This window comes from Diabrotica virgifera, chromosome 4 (genome assembly GCF_917563875.1).
Source record: "Diabrotica virgifera virgifera chromosome 4, PGI_DIABVI_V3a".
NCBI lineage: Eukaryota > Metazoa > Arthropoda > Insecta > Coleoptera > Chrysomelidae > Diabrotica > Diabrotica virgifera.
In genome coordinates, this window is record NC_065446.1 from 112,287,834 (window position 1) to 112,314,653 (window position 26,820).

General features: G+C 32.0%; 1 protein-coding gene across 1 annotated transcript in view; it reads right to left on the bottom strand.

Annotated features, from left to right (window-relative positions):
- The window catches only part of LOC114334283 (lachesin-like), a 665,400-nt gene that overhangs the window by 74,692 nt on the left and 563,888 nt on the right, over nucleotides 1–26,820 (bottom strand). The window contains exon 4 of the mRNA XM_050649290.1: nucleotides 22,227–22,395. Coding sequence (XP_050505247.1) covers nucleotides 22,227–22,395 — 169 coding nt within the window. The remainder of the gene's footprint in view (nucleotides 1–22,226; nucleotides 22,396–26,820) is intronic.

A 26,820-nucleotide genomic window follows, 5' to 3' on the forward strand; every position in this document is an offset into this window, starting at 1 on the left:
CAAAGTGAAAATGATTTACAACGTATGCTGCATCAATTTAATATAACCGCTAGAAAAAAAATTTAACATATTATTTTCCCAAAAAAGACCAAACGCATGGTTATAACATCAAATCTAATGAGATGTAAATTAGAGCTGGAGGGATAGATAATAGAACAGAAGTCATGGAGTTTAAATATCTAAGTATCACACTATCTAGTTACATAAAGCTCGAAAGAGAAGTGAACAAAGCAAACAGAGCCACAGGTTGCCTTAATGAAACGATATGGAGAAATAAAAATATCGGAATAGGAGTGAAAGGCAGAATCTACATCTACAAAACAGTCATCAGACCAATAAGGACACACACGGTAGAAACACGACCTGATGCAGAAAGGACAAAAAATTATAGAAATAGCAGAGATGAAAACCCTTCGAAAAATCGATGATAATAGGATAGAGCTATAGAAGTGTAGATATACGACGGACATGCAAGTTGGACAAGATTAATAACTGGGTAAACAACAGAAGAGTAGAATAGAATGACCACATAAGCCCAATGACAACAAACACAGTAGTCAGGACGGTGAGAGACAGTTCCACAATCACCCACGAAATGGACCACGAAAACGATAGAACGGCAACTTACTGGAGGCATATATTTAAAAACAGACAGAGTCATGTCTACAGAAAAAGAAGAAGATGACTTAATAATACATCAACGTTTACATTATCATTTATAGGTGGATAACAAGCATTTGCATTTTTCACGTATCCCGTTCTCTAAATTTCTTCTCCATTTTACTAACGGTACATGTGTTTACAAATGGGCATTAGGATTTTTTTATATTAAATAAATTGCATACTTCTTGTTGTGTTCTGGTTTTATCTTCATATCCAACCATAATAATTATTAACACTTCGGCTCTTTGCGTTTCCGTTAATGGAGCCCTTATTTATTTATTCCGGAGAACAGTAGTTCTCGCCAGTGGCGCACAAACCCCTACGTGCGACAATATACATACGCGAAGTTTTCGATTCTGGTTAAATGACTGAATTGAAAAATGGGCCACATCTCATATGTCGTTAGAACTAATTTATGTTCTAAGCATATGACAACTACCATATCCAACTTCATGTAACGAGACACAGAAGATAACCTCATTTTTATAACATGTAACATGTGACTTCAAATAAAATATTAAAATAATAAAAAGTGTATTATTTCCAAAATATCAAACGTAAGACATGGTGTCAGGTTATTAAAAATTCAGATAGATAAAAATCTTAATATGGAGGGAAACTTCAAGCCGCCGAAAAACCTGGTGTTCGACCGGAACGTCCAAGTGAATTTGGATAATTTTTTAAGAAGCTTGGACATTTATTTGAAGGCGACCGGTTTGAGCGAAAAAGATGATGAAATCAAAGTGGCAATATTACTCAACCTTGCTGGTGAAGAAGCCCAGAAAAAGTTCGAGACATTTAAGTTGTCAAATGAAGAACAAAAAATATTTACTTAAGTTGTTGAGGCCTTTCAAAATCATTGTAAGCTAATGAGGAACGAGACTTATGATAGATACAAGTTTTTCACGAGAGTGCAGCAAGAAGGTGAGAGATTTGACCATTACATCACCGATATAAAAACCCTTGCATCTCCTTGCAACTTTGGGGACCTTAAGGATTCCTTAATAAGAGATAAGATTGTAAGTGGCATAAGAGACTTGTCCTTACAAGAAAGATTCCTTCGTGAAACTAATCTAACTTTAAAAAAGGCAGAAGAATATTGCAGAGTCGCTGAAATAAGTTCAATTCAAGTAAAAGAAATAAGAAATGACCTGGAAGTGGATTTTGTAAGATATAGTAACAAGAAATCAATGGGACGCAGCAGTAATAGACAGGGTGATGATGTGTACAAATGTTTCAAGTGTGGAACAACCCATGGTAAAATGAACTGTCCAGCGTATGGTAAAAACTGTCAAAATTATGGAAAACTTAATCATTATGCAGTAGGTTGTAAATTTAATAAAAGACAGGTAGGATCAGATCAGGCAGGTCAATCTAATAGTAGGTATCATAGTAAAAGTTTTGGTTATAAAAATAAAAATCCTTTAAGAAAAAATGTACACGAGGTTGATAATGAGAGTTCAGATGAAGATGTTTCACTTTGTATTGATTATTTAACAATAGATTCAGTTGATAATAATAATAATAAGGCTTGGTATGTACAAGCGCAGATTAACAATCAGGTAGTATCGCTAAAATTAGATACTGGGGCTAGTTGTAACTGCATGCCTCTCAGTTTATTTAATAAATTAAATCTAAACAAAAATAAAATTGACAAGTCTAGTGTAACGATTGTGTCATATGGCAATAATAAGGTTAAAACAGTTGGGAGTATCATAATAAAATGTTTAATAAAAAGTGCTTTCTATAATATAAAATTCTTGTTGGTTGAGGAGGCGTCGGTGCCTATTTTCACGGTGCTTTCACGAGAGTGCAGCAAACAGGTGAGAGTTTTGACCATTACATCACCGATATAAAAACCCTTGCGTCTCCTTGCAACTTTGGGGACCTGGAGGATTCCTTAATAAGAGATAAGATTGTAAGTGGCAAAAGAGACTTGTCCTTACAAGAAAGATTCCTTCGTGGAACTAATCTAACTTTAAAAAAGGCAGAAGAATATTGCAGAGCCGATGAAATAAGTTCAATTCAAGTAAAAGAAATAAGAAATGACATGGAAGTGGATTTTGTAAGATATAGTAACAAGAAATCAATGGGACGCAGTAGTAATAGACAGGGTGATGCTGTGTACAAATGTTTCAAGTGTGGAACAACCCATGGTAAAATGAACTGTCCAGCGTATGGTAAAAACTGTCAAAATTGTGGAAAATTTAATCATTATGCAGTAGGTTTTAAATTTAATAAAAGACAGGTAGGATCAGATCAGGCAGGTCAATCTAATAGTAGGTATCATAGTAAAATATTTTGGTTATAAAAATAAAAATCCTTTAAGAAAAAATGTACACGAGGTTGATAATGAGAGTTCAGATGAAGATGTTTCACTTTGTATTGATTATTTAACAATAGATTCAGTTGATAATAATAATAATAAGGCTTGGTATGTACAAGGGCAGATTAACAATCAGGTAGTATCGCTAAAATTATATACTGGGGCTAGTTGTAACTGCATGCCTCTCAGTTTATTTAATAAATTAAATCTAGACAAAAATAAAATTGACAAGTCTAGTGTAACGATTGTGTCATATGGCAATAATAAGGTTAAAACAGCTGGGAGTATCATAATAAAATGTTTAATAAAAAGTGCTTTCTATAATATAAAATTCTTGTTGGTTGAGGAGGCGTCGGTGCCTATTTTGGGTCTAAACGCCTGCGAAAAACTAAATTTAGTACAAAAAATTGATTCTCTAAAATCGCAGTGTGATGACAAGGAAAATTTTGTCAAAAATTATATTGAAGTTTTTGAAGGGACAGGCAAAGTTCCTTTTCAATATAAAATAATGCTTAAAAATGATTATAAACCATATATAAGTTCTTGTCGTAGAGTTCCAGATACAGTAAAACCATTGTTACAAAATACATTAGAAGACTTAGAACGTAGATACATAATTTGTAGGTTGGATGAACCAACGGAGTGGGTTAACAACATTTTAATTGTTGAGAAGCCTAATAAAAGTCTTAGAATTTGCTTAGATCCAATGCATTTAAATAACAACATATGTACCGAGCAATTTCCTATACCCACTGTGGATGAGTTGTCATTGAAGTTACAAGGTAAGTCAATATTTAGAGTATTAGACTTGAAAGAGGGTTTTTATCATCTCCCTTTTGACAAGGAAAGTATGAAGTACACTGCTTTTATCACACCTTTTGGAAAATTTTGTTTCAAGAGGTTAGCATTTGGTTTAAATATTAGTCCACAAGTATTTCAACGTATAAATGAAAAGATTTTTGGAGATTTAAATATTGGGATATATTTTGATGATCTTATTATTCCAGTATCTGATGAGGAAACACATGATTTAATTTTGTCAAAAGTGTTGCAAAGAGCAAAAAAATTTGGAGTAAAATTTAACAAAAATAAAATTCAATATAAAGTAAGGGAAGTAAAATATGTAGGTAAAATATTTTCAAGAGAAGGGGTAAAACCAGATCCTTCCTATGTTGAAGACGTCTTAAAAATACAAGATCCGACTAATAAAAAAGAGTTATTAAGAATAATTGGTATGATTAATTACCTAACTAAATACATTCCAAATTTGTCTCAGTTGTTAACTCCTTTAAGAGAGCTAACTTAAATTAAGATACCTTGGTCTTGGACTACAGAACATAAAACATCCTTGAATGATGTAAAATGCTTAATTACTAAAATTCCCACTTTAAAAATTTTTGATGCAAATTTGCCTATTGAAATACAGTCTGATGCGAGTCAATTTGGAATTGGTGGGTGCCTTTTACAACAGGGACAGCTAGTTGCCTTTTGCTCACGCAGTTTAACTGAAACAGAAAGTCGATATCCATAAATAGATAAAGAGCTTCTGTCAATTTGTTTTTCACTGTCTAAGTTTCATAAATATGTATATGGTAGAAAAATTGTAATAAAAACTGATCATTTGCCATTGATCTCAATTTGCAAAAAAGATTTTTATAAAGTTAGTGGTAGACTGCAACGTTTAAAATTAAAACTGCTTAACTATGATTTGGAGGTACAGTATATATCTGGGAAATATATGTATATAGCAGACTTACTCTCTAGGTCATTCATACAAACCAAGAGTAAAGTTGATACAGAAATGTTGGTAACAGTGCATTCTCTTGAGATAGATTTGCCCATATCTGAAGAGAGATTAAAGGAATTACAGATTGCGATTAAAAATGACCCAAATTTGTCTTCAGTTAAAAACTTTCTAAGTAATGGCTGGCCACTAAATTCTCAAAATTTTAATTCTGAATTAAAAACATTTTTTAAAATTCAAAATGATTTATATGAAAAAAATAACTTAATATTTTATGATGACAGACTAGTGGTTCCCAAAAGTTTACAAAGCCTTATGCTTTCTAAATTACATATTGCACACTTGGGAATGGAAAAAACTAAGTCAAGAGCCAGGAAAATTTTCTACTGGTTAGGTATGACCTCAGATATTGAAAATTATATTTCAAAATGTAATACTGGTCTAAAATTTTCACGTAAACCAACAAAAGAACCTTTAATTCCACATGATAGGCCTAACATACCTTTTTATAAAGTTGGATGTGATATTTTAACTTTTGGTGGTATAGATTATTTGGTACTAGTGGATTACTACACTAATTGGATTGAGCTAAAAAAGTTAGAGTCAAAAACTTCTGGCGATGTGATTAATAAATTAAAACAAATATTTTCAACTTTTGGTATACCTATGATGTTGATTGCTGACAATTAACAGTGCCGAATGTCACAGTTTTGCTAAAGACTGGGAATTTAAAATTCAAATATCAAGTCTCCGCTATATCCAAAATCTAATGGTCTTGCAGAAAGGACAGTAGGTATATGTAAAAATATTTTGAGAAAAAGTCTAGAAGCAAATACAGACGTTTTTAAGGCGTTATTAGAATATAGGAATACTCCTTTAGCAGAGTGCAATATTTCACCTGCAGAATTGATTTTTAAGAAACAGTTGCGTAGTGTCCTTCCCCTTTCAGATAAACATTTGGAACCATCCTTGAATAATGAATCACAGACACTAACCGAAAAAAGGAACAAGGATAAGATTCATTATGATCAAAATTTGAAAGGTAGGTCAGAATTTAAGGTAGGAGATAGTGTAATAATCAGGTTAGAAAAAGAAAAACATTGGATACCAGGGGAAATAGTAGGGAAATGTGATACTCCTAGGTCATATATGGTTCGGGATAACTTTGGCAGAGTAAAGAGACGAAATACTTCATTTTTGAGACAATCACCAAATGAATTTCCTCCCATTCAGAAAGAAGATAATATGTTTCCATTCATTAGGTCTGAACCTAGCTCCTCACAAACAAATTTAAATATTAATAACTTTAAACCTGAGATTTGTTCAAACGAACCAACTGTTTCAACCAAAATTGTATCTAGTAACTCAAATTGTAATAGTAACTTGAATTTAGGTAATAGTAAGACAGTTACAACAAGGTCTGGTAGAGCTGTTGTTAAACCAGCTAGGTATAAAGATTAGTTATAAGTTAGAAATAATATTTTGTAGATGTATTCCTCGAGTATAGTCAGAATAGTTGTTTTTCTTAGTTTTTTTATAAGAAATGTAAAGGGGGAGATGTCTCATATGTCGTTAGAACTAATTTATGTTCTAAGCATATGAAAACTACCATAGCCAACTTCATGTAACGAGACACAGAAGATAACCTCATTTTTATAACATGTAACATGTGACTTCAAGTAAAACATTAAAATAATAAAAAGTATATTTTTTCCATAATATCAAACGTGAGACATGAGATGCCTGGGATATGAAGTTGGATTGCCCTATCACAAGTTTAGTGTCGTAACTACTAGCCCATTTGGGCGATAATGCGACAAAGGCATTTATAACGCTTAACGTGTAATCGAGGAATATTCCATTCAAGTTTATACATTTAATTTATAAAAAAGACTTTGAAAAACCCCTGATACAAAAATAAATAAAAAAAAATTGAAAAAATCTAACACATCCGTCAAAGAAAAGCGTGGCGCGTGTTCATCGAATAAACCGATTTCGTCCCACGCTTTTCTTTAACGAATGTGTTAGATTTTTTAAATTTTTTTTTATTTTTTGCTTTTTAGTTGATTTTTTTATATTTGTAATTTTAGTCACTCGCAACTAAAGAAAAGCTTTTCTTAAAATTTTTTTTCTAAAACCGTGTTAAAAATGCAATTTTTAGCACTCCATACGAGCGTTAAAAATGCTACTTTAAGGCACTAGTGCTTTAAAATAATTTTAAGGCACTGCAGTTCTTATTGACCGTATAGGCAATTTTGATGTAATGTCAAAAAAATATAAAAATGGAATGTCAGTAAAGTTCAAGTAAAAGTTTTTGTAGATATTGTCCTGTAATTACGTTTGTAGAAAAATATTGTATGATATGCGTGTTAAAAAGTACATTTTTAAGGCACTCATGTGAATTGCAGAACTCGCTATCCTGCAAACTTTCACATTCGTGCCTTAAACGTGTACTTTTAACACTTATATCATAAATAACTATTTTTTTCATATTTTTTTATTTTTTACTTTTTAGTCTTACACTTTTCAAACATTAAAATATATCGTCATGTTTATTAAAATATGTATAAAACATATGATGTACTAACATGAAAAGTAGTCGGAATCGGCAAAAAATTTGAAACTTTATTGTTTATTAATGAAGCATAACGTAAACAATTAACGTAGAAAGTGAAATTATGTATTGTTCATATCATTAGCTATACAATTCGTAAAAGTTTCAAGTTTTTACATTGTAAAAAACAAAAGAATTTAAGTGTTTTCAATTAAAATCGTTTTTTTTTATATTTAAACAATTAATAAACATGAAAAAGAAATTTTTATTGACTATTCGTGTATTGTTCCCGCGAATGCATATGTCTGCAAATTTTCATTCATTTGCATTGAATAAAAGGCAGTCAAATTAACGTCTAAAAATTTGACGCAAACTATTGAACTAAATAAAAGCGTTTAAAAAGCGTTTAAAAAATCGCTCAACGCCGTAAAAATGAATGGGCACACAATATTCCAGCTAGAAAAGATCTGATATGAATGTTACGTGGCGCGAATCTGATTTTGATAAAACTAATAAAATAAAACTATAATTTTATTTTGAAATTTGTTCGCTAGTATTCGCTATATTTGTGTGCATGCAAAGAGTACCTTTGATAAAGTTTACAGTTTGAGGCTCTTTTGTGGCGCGTTTTACTATGGAAATAATTTTCAGTAGTAATTGCACGAGAGCTCTAAAATTATCGATTTGTTTTCCGAGTGACACTTTGATACTTTTAATGTCACGACCCGAATGTCGATAATAATTTTAGAGATCGAGTGTAATTCGCTGAGATTATTTCATTATCAAAACTGTCCTTTTAAATCATTTTAACTAATATTTTATTGAAACAGACTGTGTGACTTGTACACACTTCTAAATAGGTCAAACCGGCAAACAGGTGTATGTTCTCAAAGAAATTGAAAGTGTGTAAAAGCACACTTTTTGTGGAGGAGCGGTACGGTAAGGGTTTGCGGCTTGGTGATACCCGTCCATAGATCCCTACCGAAGGGCGCTGACTTCTAAAAACGGTGTATATATTATATAAATAATCCAGGTAAATTGTACTCAGGCGAACTAGATTTTTAAAAGCTATACTTAATTCTTTTGATTTCTCGTTATTTATGTACCTAATAGGAATTTATTTTTCCCATATTTGTTTTTTTTTAAACTAGTAAAAAGAACAGCAATACTCAACATTTATTTATAAACTTCAAGTGTTTTAATAGTACCTATACTTTAAGAACTGATAATAAAATACATTACCAGAGAACGGCAGTTCTCGCCAGTGGCGCACACCTACACCCCCTACACGCGACACTATATATACACGAAATTTTCGATTTTCCAAATCTGACTGAATTGAAAATTGGGCCAACTCCCATCTTAAAGTTCACAAAAAGACTCACCCATTCATATATGAGCCATCCATTTTGGTCCAAGAGTGTGGATTTTACGGCCCTTTCTATTTAGGGTCTGTTTTTCGTTCTCGTCCCCGAAACTCTCAAAAACTTCGAAAATTTAACTCCGAACTTTACGGCTTCTAATAGAAGCGATCATTACCTTTCCAACGCATGTCTAATTTTGAAAATCGGTTATACCGTTCAAAAGTTACCGAGCTCAGAAATATGAGTCAATTTTTATTTAAAAAAGGGAAATGTTTGTGGATATCTATGTATGTATGTATGTATGTATGTATGTATGTATGTATGTATGTGTGTGGAAAAATTAAACCGATCTGAATTTTTTTCTGTATTTGAAGAGGGGATGAGGGCCGATTCAGAACCGGTGTAGTTTGTGAGTTTTGACTACCCATAAGCCAGCTATAGGACTTGGTAGGTACAAAACGGCATATTTTTGGAGGTATATATCTTCGGTTCAAGAAGAGACAGGAGAAAGTAAATATACCAAATCCATAGCGTTTAGTTAAGCTTTCGAACGGTGTTTAAGCTGTCAGGATCAGACATACACACGGCTCAGTATAGCCGAAAAACTGAAAAACTAAACTTTGAAAATTTTGGTTTTTCGACAATTACTCAAAATTTCAACCTACGAATTACGCCAATAACTAAGCGTCTGTAAAAGGACTCTAGACCAATCTAACGGTGTATACCTTATATCCGGGAAAATTCGAATTTTTAAGTTATAGACTTCATAAATATGATCAAATCTATTTCTTATGGGAAAAACGGTTTTTCAAGCTGAATAATTCCTGTAATAGCTTCAGTTATCATACTTGACCTTAGATGCATATGATACTACTTGTCAATACGTTTCAAACTCATGTTTAGTGAACAAAATCGGTTAAGCAATTTAGAAGTTATTAAGCTACAAAATATACTCCAATTAACGATTACTCCCTAAATGGGTTATGTAGTTTTAGTGGTCACGACGCTAATTTGATCTGGCAACGGTCAATCCGAGTTCATTTACCGGCCATCCCAATATTTTTTTCCATCTATTTCGAATAGAAAAAAAAATCTAGTATACATTCGATGGACACTAGATCATTTGGGAGATTTATAAAGCTTAACGTGTAATTGAGAAACATTGCATTCAACTTTATACATTAAATTTATAAATAGCTTTGAAAAACTCCTGATACAAGAATAAAAAACCGCTAAACGCCGTAAAAATGAGTGGCGCATACAATATTCCAGCTACAAAAGGTCTGATATGAATATTACGCGGCGCGAAAATGTATTTTCATTTTGATGCAAAACAAAATTCTAGTTTTATTTTAAATTTTTTTTTTATAATATTTGCTAAATTTGAAGTAAACGCGCCACAAAAGGGTTTCAAAATTCAAACTGTATCAAAGTTACTTTTTTGTGGCGAGTTTTACTTTAAAGTGGGCAAATATTATAAAAAAATCTTTTAAAATAAAACTAGAATTTTGTTTTGCATCAAAATGAAAATACATTTTCGCGCAACGTAATATTCATATCAGATCTTTTGTAGCTGGAATATTGTATGCGCATGCGCCACTCATTTTTACGGCATTTAGCTGTTTTTTATTCTTGTTATTATAAACAAAGTGGTTTATATGCCTGAGCATAACGCCGAAAGCTTTGTTTCAGCAATCTGAACTGTCCTTCGTTATATTTAGATTCCTCGCTGCTATGGAAACATTATGATGCGGATAAAAAATTGATTTATTTGTAGGGAGCAAACAATAAAAGGATCGTTCTCCATTAAATGGATAATAGCACACTGTATTTGTTGAATACATATTAAAACCGATGAATGCGAATTTTACGAGAAATTTACTTTTATTAAAATGTAAATTTATTTCACACCGACATTCACCAATTCAAGATTTTATGGAATAAAAATGTATCCCAATAACCATTATTTTTTATTAGTAGATACATATAACAAAAACAATTTAATAAATTTAGACAGGTATAATTTTTTATTATACCTGTGGATTAAACCTACCTATTTAAATATTATAGGATACCCTATTTAAATTGGTCTGGAATAAACTGGCGTCTGATCGGCCTATGGAGGAGCGGTACGGGAAGGGATAAGGGCTTCCGGCTTGGTGATACTCCTCCATAGATCCCTACCGAAGGGCGTTGGCCTAAGAACGGTGTATACATATAATTTTTTAATTGAATAAAATTTTGTGTCAACGTACGTAGGTAAATCATTGTTTTAGTAATTAGTATGTTTTCCTTTTAATATACACGGTGTCCCAAAAGTAACGAAAGGTCGAATATTTCGCGAAATGAACATCGGATCGAAAAACTGAAAAATACGTGTTCAATATTTTTCAAAAATATATTGAATGACCCTAAACACGACCCCCCACTACACCCCCTGGAAGTGGGGTAGGGGTAACTTTAAAATCTTCAATAAAAACGCCCATTTTTTATTGCAGATTTGTATTCCTTACACAAAAATAAACAACTCTTATTCGAGACATTTTTTTTGTTGATAGATGGCGCTATAATAGATAAAAATGATTTATCGTGATACCATAATGTAAATTATAGAAACGGTCTAATTTCTCGAGAAATACACTTCCAAATGAAAAAACAAAAACATGTTTTTAATATTTTTCACTCCATGCCCTGGAGGTGGGGTGGGGGGTAACTTTAAAATCTTAAACAGGAACCCCCTTTTTTTACTGCAGATTTGGATTCCTCATCCACCCTTTGGATCCTCCTTGGGGGGTCGTGTTTGGCGTCATACGACAGATTCTTGAAAAGTGTAGAACACGTATTTTTCAATTTTTCAATACGACGTTCATTCCGAAAAAATATTCGACCGTTCTGCTACTTTTGGGACATCCTATACAATAAAATAGACGAATTGGATTTTTCAAAAAATAATAACAAACCATTACTGGAATCAAAGAGCCTAAATTGCATAAGATAACGAACCCAGCTAATGGACAAAAGCCAGACGAATGGAGAATTAGTATATTAGTACCTGTCTACAAAAACAATGGAGACATATAACAATGCACAAACCATTAAAATATATGGGAGAGAGTAATTGATAGACGGATACGTGAAGAAACCGAAATATCCGATAATCAATTTGGCTTTATGCAGGTCAACTCAACAACAAATGCAATTTTCATTGTAAGACAACTGATGGAAAAATATAGGAATAAAGAGACCAACGCTCGTATGGTATTCATTGATCTTGAGAAAGCATACGATAGAGTTCCTCGAGAGATTATGTGGTGGGCACTCAATAAGAAAGAAATCCCTGACGAATATGTAAAGATTGTGAGAGAATTTCAGGTGAAAGTAGGATTGCACCAAGGCTCGGTGCTTAGTCCTTATTTATTCTCATTAGTTTTGGACCAGATAACAGCGAAACTACAGGGTAACATTCCATGGTGCTTAATGTATGCTGATGATGTAGTGTTAATAGGAAATAGTGAAAGAGACTTAGAACAAAAATTGGAACAGTGGAGACAAGCTCTTAAAACTTAGTAGGACAAAAACAGAGTATTTGGAATGTTTATTTAAAGATGGAGTTACTACAAATAAAATAGTATCTTTGGATGGTGAAATGATTGTGAAAAGAAATAGTTTTAAGTACCTAGGATCGGTATTACAGAGTAATGGAGAAATAGATGGAGATGCATGCAGTATAATTAGGGCTGGATGGATGAAGTGGAAGGAAGCGAGTGGTGTGTTGTGTGACAGAAAAATTTCAATGAAGCTGAAGGGACAATTCTATAAAACAGCCATAAGACCGGCTACGATGTACGGAACTGAATTTTGGACAGTGAAAAAGAAAGAGGAACAACGAGTGCATGTGACGGAAATGAGAATGCTTAGATGGATGAGTGGAATGAGTGGAATGCTTAGAGAGCATAGGTTAAGATGGTCTGGTCATGTTCAACGTCGAGACGTTAATCACCTAACACGAAGAATAGCTGAAGTACAGATTTCTGGAAAGAGTAGGAGAGGAAGACCAAAGAAGCTCTGGGGGGGAGATGATAAGGCAGTACATGTTGGTGAAGGGATTAACATTGATATGACCCAAGATAGAATAATGTGGAGAAATGCAATTATGAAAGCCGACCCCGTATAGGGATAAGGCAAAGAGAATGATGATGAACGAACCTAGCTAATAACTAACAGAAGAACTATTAACAAAAAACAAGCTCTGCTGAACAATTTTTTTTAAATATGTACTAAAAATGAAGATACAAAGATACATTTACACTATGTAAATTATATGATAATATAGGAAACAAATATACAAACATACATTTGGGAGATGTGCCGATAGAAAGGATTAATAAATACAATGAACTGGGAACCTGAATTTCAGAAAATAATGATCTTCTTCTTCTTTTTCTTTTATGTATGCTGTTATGCCTGTTTTTCTTCAAGGGTGCCTTTCATTCTGTCCCTAAATTGTCATATGCTTCTGATTTCCTCACTTCTTACTCTGTCCTCTAGTCCTTTTCCAGCAATTTTTGTTAACATCTTCATTTCGTTGGTCTCTTCAAGTACTAGATATTACTGATATTTGTATATTATGTAAGTAATGTAACCGTTATGTCGCTAATATTCTTCGGGAGGATGCGGCTTTCTGTTTTAAATAAAAAGAAATAGTTTTCTGGTCCATATTGAGTCTTTTAGTCTCGCTATGTGACCTGCCCAATTCCATTTCAGCTTGGCTATAAGTTCGATGGCATCAGTGATACCTATTCTTTTCCTTAGGTCTTGGTTCCTAATTTTTTCTTTTTTTGTCACTCCGAGAATCGATCTTCCCATGCACCTTTGTGCCACTCGCATTTTTAGTGCTGTTGTTTTTGTGAGCGGGAAAGTTTATGCTCCGTATCAGGAACAAGTGCGTATGTCATGTCATAATAGGCAGAACGCATTGGTCAAATAGCTATCGGGATGTTGCTCTTAAATATGTCTCTTAGTGAACCATACGCCGCCCAAGAAAGTGTTTTTCGTCGTTGAAATTCACAAACAAATTGCTTTGTTTCAGCGGTTATTTTTTCTTCTTGGCGTCTTTAGGGCAGCATTTTTCTTGGGCCTCTCGAATAGCTTCTACGATATTTTCGTTTATGGCATTTACATTATTCATGCATTCATATTGTTGTAGGATTTTATTGATATTATCTTGGTATTTATTTAAATTCGTTGGGTCGTTCCATATTTGGTTGACTTTCTTCCTAATCATTTTGGATATTTCTGTTATTAAGTCTAATTTTACTTTACCATTCTATGATCGCTGCCTGTAGTAAATCTATTAAGTACAGTGACATTGTCAGTAGTAATTGCACAAGAGCTCTAAAATTTGACAGTTTGAAGGCGAGTGAAATTATTTCAAAGTGTCACGAGGGCAAAAATTCTATATTAATTTTAGAGATCGAGTGCAATTTGTTGCGATTATTTCATGAATAAAACTGTTCAAAACCAAAATTTTATTGTAATTTATTTATGTAAGTACAAATTAGTACAATTAAACACACAGTCCTTATAAATATTTCACGGTTGAAAGTCATCACTTTTATAATTTTTAAAACATTAATAGGGATGTTCACAAAAAATTAAAAAGTCATTTCAAACATGTAAAACGATTAAGAAACACCCTAGGAATAATTGTCCAAAATTTCAACAAAATTGAAAAAGCCTTTCTATAAAAAACCTTTATTAGAAATCTAGCATTATTTTAAATTTCAAGAACGCTTCTCTATTGGCCTGACGTCACTAGTTGCATATCCCAAGCGCGCGCCATTCTCAGAGTGTTACTGTTTACCTGTTTTATAGTGAGTTTTATAGTGAATTTGTTTAGTTTAAAGTGGATAGACTGTTTGTAAGGACATATTTTGGGTTTTACAAAAATAAACAAATAAAATGGAAGAAGGTTTTCATAAAGCCGATTCGTATAAACTACCGACTGTAGTGTAGATGTAACAATGGTGTATGATTTATTGGCATCTTGTAAAAAAATAAATCTACCACAGCTTTACTGAGTGTATATTCCATATAATTTTCCATGTCTTCTTTAAGCTAAAAATAAATGCTTAATACTCCACAAAAAAAAATAGAGAAAGTTGTATGCTTGCATTGTACGCATGCATATTGTATACATACATTGGCTGGTTATTACTTTACCTTGGTTAGGTGTATTAAAAATATTTTTATTCTTCTTCATGTGCCTTGTCCGTTGTGGACGTTGGCTATCATCATGGCAATTTTAATTTCATTTGAGGCGTTTCTGAATAACTCGATCGATTTTTGTCCAAATCATTGGCGTAAGTTTTTAAGTCATGAGTGTCTTTTCTTCCGGGTCCGCGTTTGTTCTCTATTTTACCTTGCGTTATCAGTTGGAGTATACGATATTTATCATGCCTCATGATATGACCGAAATATTTAAGATTTCGTTTCTTAATTGTAAAAGAGATTTCTTTTTGTTTTCCCATTCGACGCAATACCTGTACGTTGTTGTGGGTCGCCCAGGATATTTTGAGGATACGTAGGTACACCCACATCTCGAATGCCTCTAGCTTTTTCATTAATGTTTCCATTATTGTCCAGGCCTCTGCGCCATATAGCAAGACCGGAAATAATAACATTTTAGCAGCCGCATTTTTAGTGGGAGAGATATTATGTCGCAATGGGTGAAAATATTTGTCATGCATGTTGTTAAATGTTGCTATGTCCTTTTCAACTCTAGATCTTATTTCGGTTGTTTCGTATTTCGAGTTGACAACTGTTCCAAGGTAAAAAATATTTTTGAACTTGGGTATTATACATTTTCATTTCAACCAATCTTTTCACTAAATTATTAATGATTTTAATATAATATAAAGTCATACCTACATCCACATGTAGTTATTTCAAGGTTTACTTTTACTGTATGTATTATTAGAATCCCGTTTTTAATAATATCCCAGTTTAAGGAATACAAATTTGAGGTCCCGAAACTTTTTCATTTACTCTTTAAGGGGGTAGGTGCAAAATCTTGGTCCAATGTTATTTAAATTCATTCATTTTTTCCGAATCCTGAGAAAACTAATAAGTATTTTTGAAAAATGTAAATGCAGAAAGAACAATTTTAACTATTTAGAATGGGAAATAAGCCACAATATTATTAAAAAATTATTTTTATTAACGTTTCGACGCCCAAATCGGGTGCCGTTGTCAAAATACAAAATACTATTAATATAAACAAAAATGTTGTTGCTTAGTAAAAAAATTCTTCTAATAATTTATTTAATTTGACTCATTTATATCGGCAATTCAGATACATATGATACATTTTAAAGTAGAAGACTTTAAAATGATATTGCCAATATTTATGAGTTGCGTTCCTGGGACGACTTTACTGAAAGATAGTTCATTCGATTACATGAAATCAACCCCAACTCAAGAATATCCGTCACAAAAAAAAAAAAAAAAAAATCATAGCATGTGATCTGTCTTTAAAAAGACAACCACATGCAACGGTGACATTAAAATTCTCGCGTTAGAGATCTCATAGTAAATCACGAGGGAAAACCAGGAAAAACCTCGTGATACTATCCCGACATCGTAAGTATTTGGTCTTACATTTAATTTACTCTCAAAATTAATACCAAATTCTGACTTTACTATAATTTTGTTTAAATTATAAATAATATCAATAATACATGGGTATATAAGTAATACTAAAATATAAAATATGTACTAACTCGACTATTGACTTACTAATTGTGATATTTTCTTTCTATTGACTTCCTCTTTCAGTATGGGTATCCATATCCTACTGCATTCCACCGAGGAATTTGCGACACAATTGGTTTCGTTTAGCATAATTAGAGCCGCTTCTTTGATTTTTCTCTTTTTACTATCTGTTTCTTTCAGGACTATACTTGAATCTCTCCACTGAACTCTATGTTCATTATCCCATGCGTGTTGACATATTTGAGATCTATTAAATTCTCTATTTTTAATATAAGATTGATGTTCACTTATTCTAACGTTTAATGGTCTTGATATTTCACCTAGATAAAACTGTTCGCATTCACAAGGTATTTTATAAATACAATTCTTTGTCCTTTCTTGTTCATTGTTAGGTTTAGTTTTAGATAGAATAGATCTCAATGTGTTGGTTGTTTTGAATGTTGTTGAAATGTTGAATTTATTTCCTATTGTTTTAAGTTTCTCGGATAGTCCTTTTATGTATGGTATTGATATTTTCCTCGTATTATTTCTTGTGAATGTTGTAGGATCCCGTTCTATGTTGTTCTGTTCCATTCGATCCAATCTTGACAATTCCTTATTTATAAACGATAAAGGATAATCATTTTTTAATAAAACAGATGTTAAGAATTGTTTTTCTTCTAAAAAGGAATTTTCGTTAGAACAAGTAATTTTGGCTCTATCATATAAGGATTTTATGATTCCCTTTTTAACGTTGATGTGATTTGATTTGTAATTGAGATATCTGTTGGTATGTGTTGGTTTTCTATACACTTGAGTCTCATATCCAGTATCCTTCTTTAAGACTAAAACATCGAGAAACTTAAAACAATAGGAAATAAATTCAACATTTCAACAACATTCAAAACAACCAACACATTGAGATCTATTCTATCTAAAACTAAACCTAACAATGAACAAGAAAGGACAAAGAATTGTATTTATAAAATACCTTGTGAATGCGAACAGTTTTATATAGGTGAAACATCAAGACCATTAAACGTTAGAATAAGTGAACATCAATCTTATATTAAAAATAGAGAATTTGATAGATCTCAAATATGTCAACACGCATGGGATAATGAACATAGAGTTCAGTGGAGAGATTCAAGTATAGTCCTGAAAGAAACAGATAGTAAAAAGAGAAAAATCAAAGAAGCGGCTCTAATTATGCTAAACTAAACCAATTGTGTCGCAAATTCCTCGGTGGAATGCAGTAGGATGTGGATACCCATACTGAAAGAGGAAGTCAATAGAAAGAAAATACCACAATTAGTAAGTCAATAGTCGAGTTAGTACATATTTTATATTTTAGTATTACTTATATACCCATGTATTATTGATATTATTTATAATTTAAACAAAATTATAGTAAAGTCAGAATTTGGTATTAATTTTGAGAGTAAATTAAATGTAAGACCAAATACTTACGATGTCGGGATAGTATCACGAGGTTTTTCCTGGTTTTCCCTCGTGATTTACTATGAGATCTCTAACGCGAGAATTTTAATGTCACCGTTGCATGTGGTTGTCTTTTTAAAGACAGATCACATGCTATGATTTTTTTTTTTTTTTGTGACGGATATTCTTGAGTTGGGGTTGATTTCATGTAATCGAATGAACTATCTTTCAGTAAAGTCGTCCCAGGAACGCAACTCATAAATATTGGCAATATCATTTTAAAGTCTTCTACTTTAAAATGTATCATATGTATCTGAATTGCCGATATAAATGAGTCAAATTAAATAAATTATTAGAAGAATTTTTTTACTAAGCAACAACATTTTTGTTTATATTAATAGTATTTTGTATTTTGACAACGGCACCCGATTTGGGCGTCGAAACGTTAATAAAAATCATTTTTTAATAATATTGTGGCTTATTTCCCATTCTAAATAGTTAAAATTGTAAAAATGCCACAAGAAAATAGCTTCAGAACAGCAGAAAGAACAATTGCATTATTACCAAGGGCCGAAAGTCTCTGGAAAACTTCTATAATGTTTATTTTATTAAGTTAGTTCTTTAAGTTAGTTATTTTAAGTTCTAGCTGCAACAAACCATTTCTTTTCCTGTTTTAAATTTGCTGGAACGGTAATAAAAATCTTGTCAGAACTGTTTTTTGATGTATTTACACACCCAGGAGCAAAACACCACTTATTTGGCTTTATTTTTAATAATGAAATACGTAAAAAACTGCGCACATTCAAATACACTGAGTAACTAAGTGTACAAAACTAGTCGTCGATCAAAGACGTTACGACTGCTGACGTCACAGACCGTAGCCTCGCTGCAGGGTACCGTTTTTCTAGCCTCCAAGAAAATCAACATTATGAACTAATTTATTTTAAAAAATATACATTTTTAAACAGTTTTATGATTGTTACGTTATTATATACCTTGTAATCTATTGAATTTAACTATATTTAAAAATTAGTGAACATCCCTATTGTCATTAATGTCACTGAATGTATTTTTTCGTAACAACGAAGGGCATCTGACGCAATATACTTGACGACGGAAAATTATCAAAAATTATCGATTTAATTTAGATTCCTGTACCTTTCTATTGGTCAGAATCTCCTATGAATGAAATAATCGAATATATATTTTTTGTCACTGATTATCTAGTCTATTTCGTTTCTGGTCTTGCCATCTCGGCTTTTCCACGTCCATCTTCTGTGGCCTTTTCTAGAGAAGAAACTATTCTTCTGGTATAGATTTTGTTGTAATATAAATTCTAGTAGTGTTTTTCCACGCTCATTTCTGCCTTTGGATCCAAATTTACCTAGTCCTGTTTCCTGTTCATCCTACTTTAGACCGATTTTTGCGTTAAAGTCGCTGCATATAATCCTGTAGTGTGCTGGTGGTTCTTTCAGTGCCGTTGAGATTCGTAGAAGTCCTCAATATATATACCTGATTATAATATAATCTTTATTTTATACCTTCGGTTTAGCTTTACGATTAAATAGGCTTCTCTTGTGGATATTTATTTGTAATTACTATATCATCTGCAAGCCTTTTATGTATAAATAAACCGACCCCCCGATTGATTCGGTTTCACTATCTATACTATAAAATATATTCCCGATTTTAGTGCTGTCAAATTTTCTCCATGTTGCCTTACTTTACTGACTCCAATGATATCCCATTTTACTTTTGACATCTCGATTTCCATTTCGGCGAATTTTTCTTCAGATAATAATGTTCTGGCATTGTAGTTACAGGTAAAGGTATTTTCGTTTTCTTGTCGTCAGTTTTCTGTCCCCCCCCCCCCCAGTATCCTTGGGACAGACTCATAAATCAGTGTGAAACTTTCGATTTCGCCTTGTAGTCCAGAGCGCATCTGTTTTGAGATGGACGTTGAGAGGTGACTCAAATTTTTTTGCAGAAATTGCTTGAAAATAAGTCAAATAATCATATTTGAGTTATCCTCCTTCTCAAAAAGATCCGGAACATTGTTTAAATAATCAAAATGTCAAAAATTGAAGGAAAAATTCGATTTTTTTCTTCGTTTTTTGATTATAACTTTAAAAGTATTCATTTCCGAGAAAAGTTGTACTGACATAAAAGTTGCTTAATTAAATTTCCTACAATATAGAATTGGTTAAAAATTTAAAAAATAGTCACCCTAGTTGCAAAATAGCAATAATTGCTAAAAAACCATACAAAAACAAGTATTCGCATTCTACGTTTTTCAACCATTTATGCTAAACTTAGGAGCTTCATATTTCACCCAGAAAAACTTTATAATACAGTTAAACAACATTGTAAATTTCATTAACATTGGTTTAATAGATTTTGCAAAATAAATTTTGCAATCCAGCTTTCGCAAAAAAAATTCATTTTTTCAAAATGTTACAGGACTGAAAATAAAGCAGATAACAAGTTGATTTTTTTTTGCTTATAGAAGTATACTGTACCTTTAATTTTCAATTTTCAAAATTAAAATCGATTAATTACCACGGCGTCAGAAAATTTTTGAAATAATCAATAATTTTTGGTGCTACGCGCAGGACAGCGGTGTTCGATTCACACAAGTTGATTTCCACCAAAATTTCTTCCAATCTTTATCTAATATATTATTTTCTTACTCTATATTTTGTTATATTTTAATATTTTAATTCCACAAAAATCAAACTAATATTATTATTGTTTGTGAAATATTGTTTAAACAATTGCATATGTTTAAAAATAATAAACGTTTAATATTTAAGTTAAAAAATATGAACAAAGAAAGTTTTTGCTAATAATAGTATTATTTCAAAGGATAGAGTATGTGTTTTTATTTTGCAATATGCAAATTTATTTATTTATATCGAAATGTAATAAAAATTAAAATGTATTTCATTATCAAAGGTCATTGGAATGCTCAATCAGAGCAAACTATCCGCTGTCCTGCGCGTAGCACCAATAATTAATGTTTATTTAAAAAAATTCCTGACGCCGTGGTGTTAACTGATTTTAATTTTACAAAATTGCAAATGAAAGGTACAGTACACTTCTATATGAAAAAAAATTTTCAACTTGCTATCTGCTTTATTTTCAGTCCTGTAACATTTTGAAAAAATGAATTTTTTTTACGAAAGCTGGATTGCAAAATTTATTTTGCAAAATCTATTAAACCGATCTTAATAAAATTTACAGTATTGTTTAATTGTATCATAAAGTTTTTCAGAGTGAAATATGAAGGTCCTAAGTGTAGCATAAATGGTTGAAAACCGTAAAATGCGAATACTTGTTTTTGTATGTTTTTTCACAATTATTGCTATTTTGCAACAAGGGTGACTATCTTTTAAATTTTTAACTAATTTTATTTTGTAGGAAATTTAATTATGCAACTTTTATGTTAGTACAACTTTTCTCGAAAATGAATACTTTTAAAGTTATAATCAAAAAACCAAGAAAAAAATCGAATTTTTCCTTAATTTTTTGACATTTTGATTATTTAAACAATGTTCCGGACTTTTTTGAGAGAGAGGATAACTCAAATATTATTATTTGATTTATTTTCAAGCAATTTCTGCAAAAAAATTTGAGTCACCTCTCAACGTCCAAATGTACTAATATTTTTACAGATGCGCCCTGGTCTATTGAAACACCACGCTGGCAAGGCGCGTTGGTAAGTTTTAAATTCAGCCGCTCATTCTGAGTACCGACGCTGTTTGAAGCCGTCCGCTCCGGGTCAGACGCTTCTAGGTTTCTGATCTTATACTAACCCTAAAATCAAGGGTTGCCAACTCCGCCATCTTCTCCGTACCGAAAGTATTTTTAGTCGCCTTGGATGCTATTTTGGACTTCATCCGTGACCCTGGACAAGGGACTCTTAGAAGATGCTAGCTTACCGGGTCAAGAAGCTCCTGGAATCTGCGGAGGGCAGGGATTGATTCACTTTCCCTGATAGGACTATCCAATAGAATCCAAGGGACTCCAAAGGATACCCTCAAGGAATGGACATTATGGTTAAAAAATATCCTTTCAGACTGTTTTAGTTTCTGACTGTTAACGACAATTTTTTTTGTAAATAATTTACTGTATCATAATGGATCACCAAAAGTTTAAAATGGATGCCAAAAAATTTAATGAAAAAATATAATATAAGGATATAATCATTAAATAAACCAAGATATTGGAACAAGATATTTGATTAAGAGACATATATGGGAGCATATGAGGAAGATTGTGAGGGGCGAACAAAGAAAAAAGTGAAAAAATCAATTTAATAATCAAAAAATTAAACCATAAAATAAATAGGTACGTAATTTTTAAATTAATTAAGCTGCTTACCGTTTAGTACATGTACAGTCACATTAGCCGACCTGGCATTGGAAGGGTTACACTGATAGTTTCCTGAGTCCGATGGTTTGGCTTTTTGGATCAAAAGAACGCTTCTACTTGTTTCACCTCTTTCAGTTGAGACGCTAACGCCACCTCTAGAACTCGTGTAACTAATTATCTGAAAGAAAAAAAATATTTATTAAAGATTAAAAAACTTTCTAGAGAGGAAAGTTCTCTAGAGGGTAACTTTCTTGTTAAATTTTACATTACTATTTAGCAGTATACGTCTATACGCTGTGAGCTCGTACGTAGAGGGGGTATTTAAAAATTCACGAGGGCCAGTAATGACAAGTCTGTAAACCTTTACCGAAAATTTGACATAAATGTCAAAGTGATTAATTTAAAATAAAAATAAAAACATTAATTATAAAAAATATTAGTTGGTCATAACTGTGGTATATATTTTTACCTTAAATATACTTACGTTTTAAATACTGAATTTAAGTTTTTTTAATGTTCCGTAATATGTAATTATAAATTAATCTATTAATCTTAGCGCCATCTACACGATAATTGTGAAAGTATCCGAAGTAAGAAATTAATATTTCATCAATAGAACGTCAAAGTGATTAGCAAAATCTTAAAAAAATCAATTACAATTTAATTACTTTTTTGCGTTGTAAATATTAAGCGATAACAATTAAATAATTAATTTAAAAATTACCGGTAAAAGTTGTATTACTATTCCACTAGGAGCGACAACAGCGAAGCTCAGAGCGTATACCAAAAACACAATAAAGATGCACTTGAAATAAACAAACCAAGACAAGTTGAATGTTACAAGGGGCACTCCCAAATCATAATTTGCAATGTACATACATTGTATATCCCAAATAACGATTACATAAATATTGTACATCCCAAATATGATTACATAAATAAAGATCCATACATAAATATGGAGTTAATTTCTTTCTTATTTAACACATTAACCGCCACACTGACATTTTTTGTATGTGCCGTCAGGCCCCACCTGCAGAATCTCATTGTTAATGTGAATTATATTTAACTCACTGAGCGCCTGGGCCTAGGACTTACAATACCGGAATTCCGGAATCCCGAATACGGGATCCCGGACGATTGTTGTCCGGTATTGGATACCGGTATTTATAATAAAAATACCGGTATTTCGGTATTAGCTTAATTTATAAAAAGTGATTGATGCACAATAAACTTTCTTCTAAGATATTTTTTGCTATTACAAGAAATTATTTTTGAAGCTAAACAACCAATATCATTGTAAAAAATGTTTATTAAATACGTTTATTACACAAACAAGTCAAGCATAGCGCTTTCTAAAAGCGTGAATGTCGTTAATTTAAGGCGAAGGGTTATATCAGCTTCTACAAACAAATTATTAAATTTCGTCTATACAAATACATAAAATGAGTCATATAAAAATTCTTAAATATTTAAAATTAGACTACTTGATTTTAGAATGATTGTTTTTACATTTTCAGATCTATTTTTCATTTTTTTGTGTATTGTGGTGTATAAATTAGGCTCACTTATTTTCTGAATTATTAATAATAACTGAAAATATATAGCAATCTAAATACAGAGTACCCAAGTAGCAATTTTTCGACGCATTGGTTGTCAGTATAAACAAATGCACTGTATACAACGTTGGCCGAGAGCATTTTCAGTTGTTTCGGCCAACGTCCCCTACGCCAACTGACATTACGATGTTACAACCTTTAGTTATACGGGCAACTAATTTATTACCATTGTGACAACTACATATCACAGTTCAGTTTTTTCAACAATCGCAACGACTTAAAATAAATGTTATAATGCTAAACTAATTTACGCCCTGGCCGACTCTGTAGTTGAGTAGAAGATTTGTCTGTCACGTCACGACCCTGTGTTGTTCTAGAGGTGTGATACGTTTGCGGCAATTTCCAGAGGAGAAATTACTTTATAACCTTATTTTTTTCTTATTATTATATATTTTATTTTGATGGAATTTTTCGATTTATTTAACAACCTGTTTATTTGTTTTTTTAATAGATGGTTTCCATTCCATTGTTTTATCAATAGATTTGAGATTTGATAATCTTTGTATCAGCTTTCGTAGACAGGGTTGCCAGGTCAGTTTTTAATCTTTCAGTAGTTTTGTTTTCACAAAATCAGTAGATTCTTTTTAGGCCATGTAAATATACAGTAATACAGTGATATGCACATCCGTCCTAAATGTCCCAAGAGAAATTCCACAAAATTGGAAACCTAATTATTCCAAACCATCAACTGGTAATTACCATTTTTTAGCTAAAATCTACTAAATCAAAAACTAAAATATACTTAAGGATTTTTGGGATATATTTGGGATTTTTTACAATAAAAACAACAGCTAACTTAAGGGGATAGGCGCAAATCGTCTGTTAAAATGTTCAATGTATTTTAAATGTTTTCATTTTTTGCGAATCCTTAGAAAACTAATAAGTATTTTTGAAAAATTTAAACGCACAAAGAAAGATTACGTTATTACCGAGGACCGAAAGTCCCTGAAAACTTTTATAATGTTTATTTTAATAAGTTACAGGGGTGAAAAAAAGAAAAAAATTAGTGTGACTTTTAATTCCAAATATCTCGTTCAAAAGAAACGTTTTGGTTTTTCCAAATAATGCAGTCTTTCATTCTGCGTTTAAATTTTTCAAAAATACTTATTATAGTTTCCTCATGATTCGAAAAAAATGGATCAAATTCTGTTAAAATATACCAAAAATCTACTAAAAAATATTGCCTACTAATGGTTTTTTTTTAACCAAGAGGAGTGATTCAAATTTACCGCGCTGTAATGCTTGTTTGTAATTGGTCCAACTGCAGGCAAGTTTACTCCACTCTTATAAAATTTTGACACTAATGACATTTATCAAATTTTGACACTAGTGGAATTTCATAGGTTAGTTAAGTTATACCGGCGATTTTTTGTGTTAACTGTGTTATTCCTTTAATAATTGTTAGTCTGCTGCTTTTATATAAAAAGCAGTCGTTTTTAGAACTCTTTAGCGACGTATTAATATAATACAATATTAACATGGATTACCGTTGAGGGCCGACATGATCAACCAAAAAAGAAGATGTATTTGGTTATTATACACTGGTCACATGACTTCTGTCGCCCAATAAGAGGGTGCGTTCTAAAATGGTTTTGATAGTCGGCGCGGTCGGGTTTGGTTGGCGATTGGACTTCTAAGTTGTTTTATCCGTCTAAGGTTGGTTGTAAGGTATTTTTTTAGTAATATTGGTAATATTTTTTAATGCGGCATTTTGGTTTTACTTGAGATTTTTGGGATGTAAAGAAAAAGAAAACACAGAATATAAAAAATGCAGGCATTTTCTGATACCTTTAAAAGCACCATCAATACATTAAATTTATACAGAACATCTTTAACATAAATTTTGACATTTATATTAAAATTTGGTTTTTTAAATTTGCATATTTTTGTCAAAAATGTCATAAAAAAAGGAGCGCGTGTGTTTTTTAAATGTGAAATATCCATATTTGACGGTAATCTGAGATGCGTTTATAAATTTCACATCAGGTAATAAGTCCTTTATGTATTTATATAAATTTAAATACCCAAGACGATGTCAAAACAGTTTACTTTTTGGTTTTCGCATTCACCATACAGGTGTTAAAAATATAGGTAAAAAAACATAACTAGTCTGACTCCTTGAGCAACTATTGCACGCGCAGGTGCTTTTTATAGTCGCTTCAGTTGTCTTATGCAACGCTTACGAAACGATGTTGCTTACAGGAGGTTGCCTAGGCAACGTCAAGACAACTCAAAAATCGTCCACCAAATCAGTGCAGAATAGGGTCGTCTTCTAGGCAATAAAAACGTTGTAAGAAAACGTTGCCACGCGGTAGACAACGTTGTCGCGTCGACAAATTGCTACTTGGGTAATCCATATAAAATATTTGTCACAGTAAGTTAATCTTTGTATTAATATATTTTAAAGTTAAATTAATTTACAAATAGCAAATTTCATAGGTAAAAGTACTATCCTATTACATATATGCAAAATTTATCCTACTATCAAATATATAGTTTTTCTCTTTGCACATTTTTTGTATCTATCTATTCCTACTCTCTATGTAATGTTATGGTAGGGGAGCTCAAGCGGGTATTTTTGCAGTTACTCGAGCGCGTCAGATTAGCATATGGGGAGAAACCTGGTACCCTGCAGATGTACATCTACCATATATTGGCTCTTAACCCAGGGGAGTTCGTTGAGGGGGGCCGAAAAAAAAATTTATTCTTAAAATAACTCGAAATTGTCAAATTAAGATAACGCTCATTAAATGCAACAACGTCATATCTCAAAAAATCGAATTTTTGAGTTATGTGGTTTAACAGAAAGTAAATTGTATAAAGTTTACTTTGTTAGATCGATATATCTGTAACTTAACAATTAACTGAGAGATGGCGCCAAACGATTGTAGTATTTCTGCGACGAGGTCTAAATTTTTACCGCAAGAGTGTTTTATTTCAGTTGTGGTTTGTCAGTTGAAGTGGCACGTGCTTACGCTTTTGTT